We start from the raw sequence: 8,864 nt of genomic DNA on the forward strand, positions 1-8,864 counted from the left end.
TCAAGTAGTAGAGACCTTCATCGGTGGCAAGGTCTGAAGTATGAATGACAGAGAGATGCCGCTTATATTGGATATCAGTTGCCTTTTGTTCATATGAGGCAACTAGTCTATCTCTCTGAAGATATTGCGACTCTTGAATCTTCGTCCATGTGGACATGGTTTTCCCGAAGACAAAGTCTTCGATATCCTTCTTCCAAGCTTCTTCGAATGACAGCCTCTCTGCAAGATTGGGCTGATTGGAACTTCTTGCTTTGTCCATTTGCTCTTGATTAATATTTTCTGCTGAACTATTTCGTATCTAATGAATCTGATCTTATTTATAGACAGGTTCAAACCAAATGAAGAAACGAACTAAAGAATATGAAGAGACTTCCATCAACCGTCTAAATTTAAATTATCGAGGATGAGAGTCTCTTACTCGATTTTATTTTATGCATTTATTTATTGATTTTTAAATTGGTTACTGATAAGACAATTATCAGTTGGTCTTAAACTGAACTGAATTAGTTTTCAACTTATCACTCAGTTATTAACCTAACTGATCTTATCACGTATGTTAACTGATTATCAATAAAGTTCCACATTAAATGTTGTGACTGTCAAAATTACGTCATTAATTATCATTCCTTGTATAGTGATTGACAACGTGGCTCCACGTAGTCCAATCGACTTTTTACAATTACACAGCACGTACACATGTTTTTATTTATTCAAATTAATCTTGGACTGAAATGTGTCCAAAAATTTGAATAGTAACCAACATAAGTAAATGTGCCGCCCTTATTCAGTTCTTCTTCACGTCATTTCATTTTCACAGAGCTTTTGTTCACTCAGAGCATTCAAGCATTTCGTGTAATGTCAGAAAAACCAAACCTACGTAAACCACATGCATGAAAATTACTTGAATTGCTTAATGGTTTTATTTAATTGATTTAAATACTTATATGATGCATATTATGTGATTAAAGCTATGATTGCATGATTAAATTATTATATGGAATGTTTTCATGAAATTGAAGGATTGTACCCGAATATTCGATAATATGAAGGGGAAAGAAGACCGTGGACGACCAAGACAAGAATATTTATTTTTTATTAAATATTTGCAAGGCTTCCTAATATGATTAAAAATGATTTATTTTTTCTAAAATGTTAGATTTCGAATTATTTTACGAGTCGAGTTCGATTTTTCCCGGGAAGCTGGTTTTGGGCAAACAAGGAGTTTTTAAAAGATCAAAAATATTATTTTTGGAAACTATTAGCTAAATTTTATTGGGCCAAATTTAACTAAATTTGTAACGGTCCAAATACAATTATCCTCACTGTATCAAGACGGGACTTTCCAGCGTGCTTATGTCCTCACTCACGCACTCTGGAAACTTCCCAGGGGGTCACCATCTCAAAATTGCCCCAAGTCAATCACGCTTAACTTTGGAGTTCTTATGTGATGAGCTACCGAAAAGAAGATGCACCTTCTTGATATGAGTAGTACATATCAAATATTTTAAGCCATCTTCAACTGCAAAGTCTAATACCTAAACAGTTTCGGATTCCCTCTTCTTCCGGTGTAAGATCGGTTCATCCATGTTACCTCCTCCTATAAGCTTGCCAGGAGCTGCTCATTGTTTGTGCAACCTCATGGCACCGGCTATCACCCCCCGCCCTCTTCGGGCTGGTACCAAGTCTCTTTGAACTATGTACTTATGCCTGGAGGTACTGGGTTCAAGTTTTAGGGGAGGCGAAAGAAACTCCTTTCCAATGGTGTGATATTCTATGGGTGACAGTGCATGGGCGGACCATCCTAATGACCCATCATCAGTAGTGGTGCATAGATATGGGCCGAGGCCCATGTTGGTTTAGCCTAATGGCCCATGATCGTAAAAAATTGAGTAGGCCCAATTTCTCCTATACTTGGAGGCCCAAAAATGAAGCCCATTAAATTGCAAACTAAAATCTATAAATATGTTACCTAGGTCTTTTGAGATCACATACCAGCCGATTTTTACACCTATAGCACACACAAATTTCGAGAATCACCAAGGAAAGAAAAGCTAGGGTTCTTCGTTGTCCGGTTGTCCGTCTTCGCACCCTATCCAACGATTGAATATTCGAGCGTTTTAAATGCAAAGGCACGTTTTCTAAACCCTTTGACGCATGATTCAAACAATAATTTGCAATTTATAATTGTTTTTGCATGAAAAATATTTACGTTCGATAGTTTAACGGCATGACGAATATTTTCAAGGTTTTGATGATTTTATGCTTGGTTTTGAAACGTTATGATTTTATAAGGGTTAGGCTGCCAACACAGGATGATTTATGGATAAAACGAGGATTATTTAAGATGAAAACAAGGCTGGAATTGAGAGGGCTAGGGACGGGAAGGAGCCTAGGGTTTTCCTAAGGCACCTTGATGGTAAAAGCTCGTCTAGGGTGCGTGGTGGCTTGCGGCTCGGCCAGGGCTTGGGTAGGACCGGTTCTGGACGGGGTTAGGAAGAGTACTTGAAAGGCTTAGGACTCATGGATAGTAGCTGGAAAAGATTCCACAACGGGTAGAACTCTTCCCCAAGCACGCAGATGGAGGGCTGGAGCTAAATAAAAATATCTTAAATTAGATTTAAGCTTAAATAAGTATTTGGGATATGCCCATGTCATTAAAAGTAACTAAAATAAAAATCGATAAATATTACGTATAGGGGCAAATCGATCATTTTAAACTTGGGTAATACGAAAAAGGTTGGCACCGTCCCGAAGATTCATAATTAATGTTAAATGATTTATTATTATGATTTAGATGAAAATGTGATATTTTATGATTTATGGTAAAGCTGTGCAATTTTTACTGTTAAAAATACTATTTTTGAATGTTATTTTATGCTTTAAAAAATAGAAAAAATATTTTGAGGGTTGTGAATTGACTGTGATAAAGGATAGATGATATGTGGGGGATTCGTTTTAAGAAAGAACGGTGAACTAACAATTTTATAGTAATTTCGTGAGGGAAAAAAGCCTCAGAAGGAGCCTGTTTACGGGAAAAAGCCCCATAGGGAGCCTGACTATCGTATTTCCGTGGTGGTGCCTAGTGCCCGTCCCCATGGGCCATGTGAAGATGAAGACTGATCAGTCAACTAAAGGATAAAATGCTAGTCACTTTCAAGAATTAAGCTTCACCCAAAATGATAAACGATCGAAAGCTTTACAATTATATAATTTTATGATACACGATTTATTTATGCTTAAAAGCTATTTTAATAAAGGTATGATTTTTAATGTGTGTGCTTGTATATATGTTACTTTCTACTCATGTTTAGAACGTGCTAAGTCGTTAGACTCACTAGGTTTGAATGATGCAGGAGTTGATGATATTGAGGGAGGCGCTTACGCTTGAGTGGATCGAGTGCGACAGTACATTCCTGAGGGACATTACTTCCGCATTAGCTAGATAGATAAAAGATTATTGTTAATGAATTTATTAGATTTTAATGCTTTAGTTTGATGTTAGCTGATCTTTTTAAAGGTCGACGTATGATTTTTGGTTAGTCGATGATTTAGGAATTTTTATGCACTTGAGATTTAAAATGTTAAATTATTATGATTTATGGAAATTTTAAATTATTTTTAATTAGAAATTTTCGAGTTTATGATTTATAAAAAAATAAAAAATTCAGTAGAGGTCGTTTCAGTCAAGATCAGAGCCAAGGATCCACAAAGGGTTGTGTACTAGCCGGCATGGCTCGTTTACTGTAGCAACATGTATAAATGGTGCAAGGGTCCGACCGGAGGCGGCATATGAGCGTTTTAGGAGGATGAATCCCGAGGATTTTCATAGAACTACTGATCCATTCGTGGCTGAGGAATGGATGAGATCTTTAGAGGTGATCTTTTTTTACATGGATATGATGCACGCCAACCGAGTTCGTTGTACCATCTATTTACTGAAGGGCGACGCTTCCTTGTGGTGGGAGGGAGCGGAGCGAGTAGTGAATCTAGCGACATTGACTTGGGAAGACTTCAAGAGGGTGTTCTAAGATAAATACTTCACTACTGATGTTCGTTCTAGGCTTAAGAGAGAGTTTACGAGTCTCGGTCAGGGGGATATATCTGTGGCTGAGTTTGTACAGAAGTTTGAGAGGGGCTGTCATTTTGTGCCCTTGATTGCTAATGATGCTGCGGAAAAGTTAACACTTCCTAGATGGGTTGAGGCCGACTATCCGTATGCTCGTCGATCCTACTGATTATACTACTGTCGTTGTCAAAGCTTTTAAAGTCGTGCAGTCACTCAAGGATATTGATTGGGAGATGCAGCGAAAGAGGAATCATGCTCAGCAAGCTAGTTAGCAAAATAAGAAGCTACGGGACCACCTAGGCAACCGGAACCATCGAAACCACAAGGACAACCACCTAGAGAGAACATCCCGAGGACTGCTGAGAAACCACTTTGCAAGGAGTACAATCGGCAACATTACGAAAAGTGCATGTGGGGGGCACCTACAAAGGCTTCAAGTGTGGAGATATGAGACACAAGGCTGGGGATTGCCCAAAGCTCAAGCAACCCACGACTGGAAGGGTCTATGTGATGCAAACTGAGGAGGCAGAAGCAGAGCCGACTCAACACTGACCGGTAACCTAGTTGTTTAGCATTCTTACCATGCCATTATTGCACAAAATGTTAAAATTGGTTATGGAAGTTGTCACGCCCCGAGACCGAGGCGTCGGTGACATCCGGCATTGTTTATCAATTTACATGAAAACAATTAAGCCTCCTAGCAAATACCCAAAAAACAGTCTTTTTCATAAACCAAAACATTGTTTTTACAATGACAACAGAATAAAAATTACATCAGAATTTCGGAATCTAATTAAAAGAAAAGTTAAAATTCTTGATTCTTGTTCTTTCCATTCGATCACCATCCCCAGAATGCCTCATGTTTCTCCTCATTCATTTGCTTTTCATACTTATCTGGTGAGAGATGTAAGGGGTGAGTGTTTTGGGAAACACTCCGCAAGTGGGGGCCGATCGATTTCCACAAATACATAGAGAGATAATTTTAAATCATCTTTTAACAGACTTTCAAAACATATTACATTGACTTATCATAATAGAACCGAATCAAATTCAAAATATGAAACAAAGATTATCAGACAATTCAGAGTAGATGGGAACAAACACAACACTGTTACTCATCTCATTTTCTATGGTAAAATTGTCCCCAATATTTTAGTCCACTAAGGGTTGAGGCTAGAACACAGTTTTATACCACACTGATGTGGGCCAGACAGAACACAGTTTTATACCCACTGATAGGGGCCAGACGGAATTACAATTATCGTCCCACATCAAATTTGAATTGTAACAGTGTATCATAGAATCAGATTTACCGAACAACAGAACTTATCAGAATTTTTAACGAATTCAACGAAATGAAAAAATATCAAAATCAGATAGATCATAACATTCATCGATCGAGATTTTAAATTATATAACAACTGATTTTTGAAAATAAGGACACACATACAAGCATGTCATGTTATATTTATGCAAAGTTTAAATTACAAGAAAAATACGTAACAAAAATCCACTTACCGATAGTTAAATCGTGCGGTATAAAACTTTGTTCAAACTTGGACAATGGCGGCCGATTGTGGACAAGAACTTCACGATAGTATACGCAGCACTTTACTACACAAAACAACTGGAACAAACTTCCTTCTTCTTCTCCAATGACGTCGACCGAGAGTTGCTTGATGGAGGAGATGGCCGATTTTTTCTTGTGTCTTGTGAGGGATTTTCGGAGTGCATTTTATGTGAGGTTTGAGGTGCTATTTAAAGGAAAATTTTTGTCCTTTCTCATAGCCTTAGCCGTCCCCATGATGCCCAAGAAAGGCATTCATTGTGGTCAAAAATTTTATCCAATCTCAAGAGTCACATTGGTATACCAAAGGGACAATTCTTGCACAATAAATTTTTCCAAGCCTCCTAGCTCTTCTCCTAGCTCCATTCTTGGTTCTTTTAGGACAAGGAGGGATGAGCTTCATTGAGCTAAAATATTGAGTCCTTGAGCCGGTGGTTTTCTCCTCTAGTGATGACTCTTTGATTGATGCAATTCCATATGGCGTAGATCTCTTTTTAGTTCATCTTAGAGCTTTTTGAGCTACTCTCTCTAGCTGTGTTAGCTGAAAAATTTAAGTTTATAATTGATTCTTATAATTAAGCTTAAATTTTTGAGTTTTATTTCTTACATGATCTTCTTCGGAAATTCCAGTTTCTCACATCCCGCCCTTCTTATTTGAAGTTTGGTCCTCGAAACTTGGTTCAGCTCGATATTTTAAAGAGATGAGGATATTGAGTGTGCATTCTTTCTTCTAGTTCCCAGGTTGCTTCCCGTTCAGTATGATTTGACCACAACACTTTGACATATGGGATTGTTCGGTGTCTCAGCATTTGTTCTTTGGTGTCCAATATTCAAATAGGGACCTCTTCATATTTCAGCTCTTCGTTCAGGTGTCATTCGATCATCAGCGGTGCAACTTTAAGAATGTGACTCGGGTCTGGAACATATTTCCTTAGTTGTGAGACGTGGAAAACGTTGTGAATTCTGGACATGTCTGCTGATAAAGTCAGTCGGTAGGCTAGGGTTCCCTCTTTTTCCAGTATTTCGAAGAGTCCGACATATCTTGGATTTAAATATTCGGACTTGTTGAATCAAACCACCCTTTCATAGTTGAGACTTTTACATAAGCTTTTTCACCGATCTCATATTCCAATGTTCTTCACTTTAAATCAGCCCAGCTCTTTTGTCGATCTTGAGCTGTTTTGACTCTCTCTATGATTATGGCTACTTTGTCAGTGGTTACTTGAACAAGCTCAGGTCCAGTGATAGAATTTTCTCCAACTTCATCCCAATACAGAGGCGACCTTCAATTTCGGCCATAAAGTGCTTCATACGGAGCCATTTCAATGCTGCTGTGATTGTTGTTATTATAGGCAAATTCTATCAGAGGTAACTGTTCACTCCAATTCCCATGAAAATTCAGATCACATGCTCTAAACATGTCTTCGAGGGTTTGAATTGTCCTTTCAATTTGGCCATCAGTTTGAGGATAATAGGCCGTGCTGAGACTTACTTTGGTTTCAATGGCTTTTTGAAAACTTTTCCAAAATCGTGATATGAATCTTGGATCTTTGTCAGATAATATACTCGCCTGGACTCCTTGTAATCTCATTATGTTTTCCATGTACATGATGGCTAATTTATCCTAGTTGTAATTCATTCGAACTGGTATGAAATGGGCAAATTTGGTCAATCTATCAATGATTACCAAAATCTCATCGTGACCTCGTTTTGATTTTGGTAGTCCTGCTACGAAATCCATGAAGAAGTTATCCCACTTCCACTTTGGTATTTCTAATGGTTGCAGGAGTCCTCCAGGCCGTTGATATTTCGCCTTGACTTGTTGACGGGTTAAGCACCTGGAAACAAAGACATCTATGTCTTTCTTCATTCCATTCCACCAGTAATTATTTTTCAGATCTCGGTACATCTTGATGCTTCCAGTATGGACTAAAATTTCTATTTATGTGCTTCGGCCATCACTTCTTCTCGAATCCCATCAATGTTTGGTACACACAACCATCCTTTCATCCAAAGGACACCATTTTCATCAGTCTGGAATTCTTGGGTTTTCCCTTCTTGAATTTGTTCCTTAATTTTTATGATAGAGGTTTCCTGTCTTTGTTTTAATTTGATTGATTCTTTAAGGCATGGTTGCGCTGATAGAGAAGATAAGCTTACTTTCCCAATGTTCATTCGGCTCAAAGCATCTGCTACTTTTTTGCTTTACCCCGATGGTAATTGATTGATAAATCATAATCTTTCAGAAGTTCAATCCACCTCATTTGCCTCATGTTGAGTTCCTTTTGGGCGAATATGTATATGAGGCTCTAGTGATCAGTAAATACTTCTCATTTTACCCTATAAAGGTAATGTCTCCAGATCTTTAGTGAAACTACGATTGTCGCTAAATCAAGATCATGAGTTGGGTAATTTTGCTCATAAGTTTTTAATTGCCTTGATGCATAGGCAATTACCTGACTTTCCTACACCCTAACCCTCCCTTTGACGCGTCACTATATATCGTTATGTTCTTGCCATCTTCAGGAAGAACTAGAACTGGTAGTAGATGCAAGCTTCGTTTTAAGGATTTCGAAACTTTTCTAACATGCTGCATTCCAAATGAATTTTGAATTATTCTGAGTGAGTTTGGTGAGAGGAATGACTATCGAAGAAAATCCTTCACAAATTTTCAATAGTAGCCAGATAAACCAATAAAACTTCTTATTTGGGTTACCGTATTTGGTCGAGGCCAGTCCTTGATTGCTTCTACTTTATTAGGATCTACTGACACACCTAATTCAGAGATTATATGGCCAAAGAACGCAACACTTTTTAGCCAAATTTCACACTTCTTGAATTGGGCATAGAGTTTCTTTTCACGCAGTGTCAGCAAGGCGAGACACAAATGTTCTCGATGGTCTTCCTCGCTTAGTGAGTATACAAGGATATCATCTATGCAAACCACCAAAAACTTATCAAGGTATGGCTTTAATACTCGGTTCATATGGTCCATGAATGCTGCAGGAGCTAGCAGTTGTTAGACCAAAAGGCGTTATCGTGAATTCGTAGTTCCCATACTTGTCCTAAAAGCTGTTTTAGGGATATCCCCTGCTTTGACTTTCAGCTAATGGTAACTGATCTTAGATCGAGTTTTGAGAAAACCTTGGCTCCTTTTAGCTGATCAAAAAGATCATCTATTCGTGGGAGAGGGTGCTTATTCTTTATTGAGATCTTATTCAACTCCCTATG

General features: G+C 38.1%; 1 protein-coding gene across 1 annotated transcript; it reads right to left on the minus strand.

Annotated features, from left to right (window-relative positions):
* Nucleotides 1–6,918: 6,918 nt before the first annotated feature.
* Nucleotides 6,919–8,628, minus strand: LOC142550641 (uncharacterized). Its single transcript, XM_075659719.1, has 5 exons — nt 8,350–8,628; nt 8,090–8,223; nt 7,321–7,471; nt 7,126–7,257; nt 6,919–7,005 (listed from the first exon to the last, which is right to left on the minus strand). The coding sequence occupies exons 1-5, from the start codon at nt 8,626–8,628 to the stop codon at nt 6,919–6,921; spliced, it is 783 nt and encodes a 260-aa protein (XP_075515834.1).
* Between the last annotated feature and the right edge of the window lie 236 nt (nt 8,629–8,864).

Source organism: Primulina tabacum, chromosome 7 (assembly GCF_025594145.1).
Source record: "Primulina tabacum isolate GXHZ01 chromosome 7, ASM2559414v2, whole genome shotgun sequence".
Classification (NCBI taxonomy): Eukaryota; Viridiplantae; Streptophyta; class Magnoliopsida; order Lamiales; family Gesneriaceae; genus Primulina; species Primulina tabacum.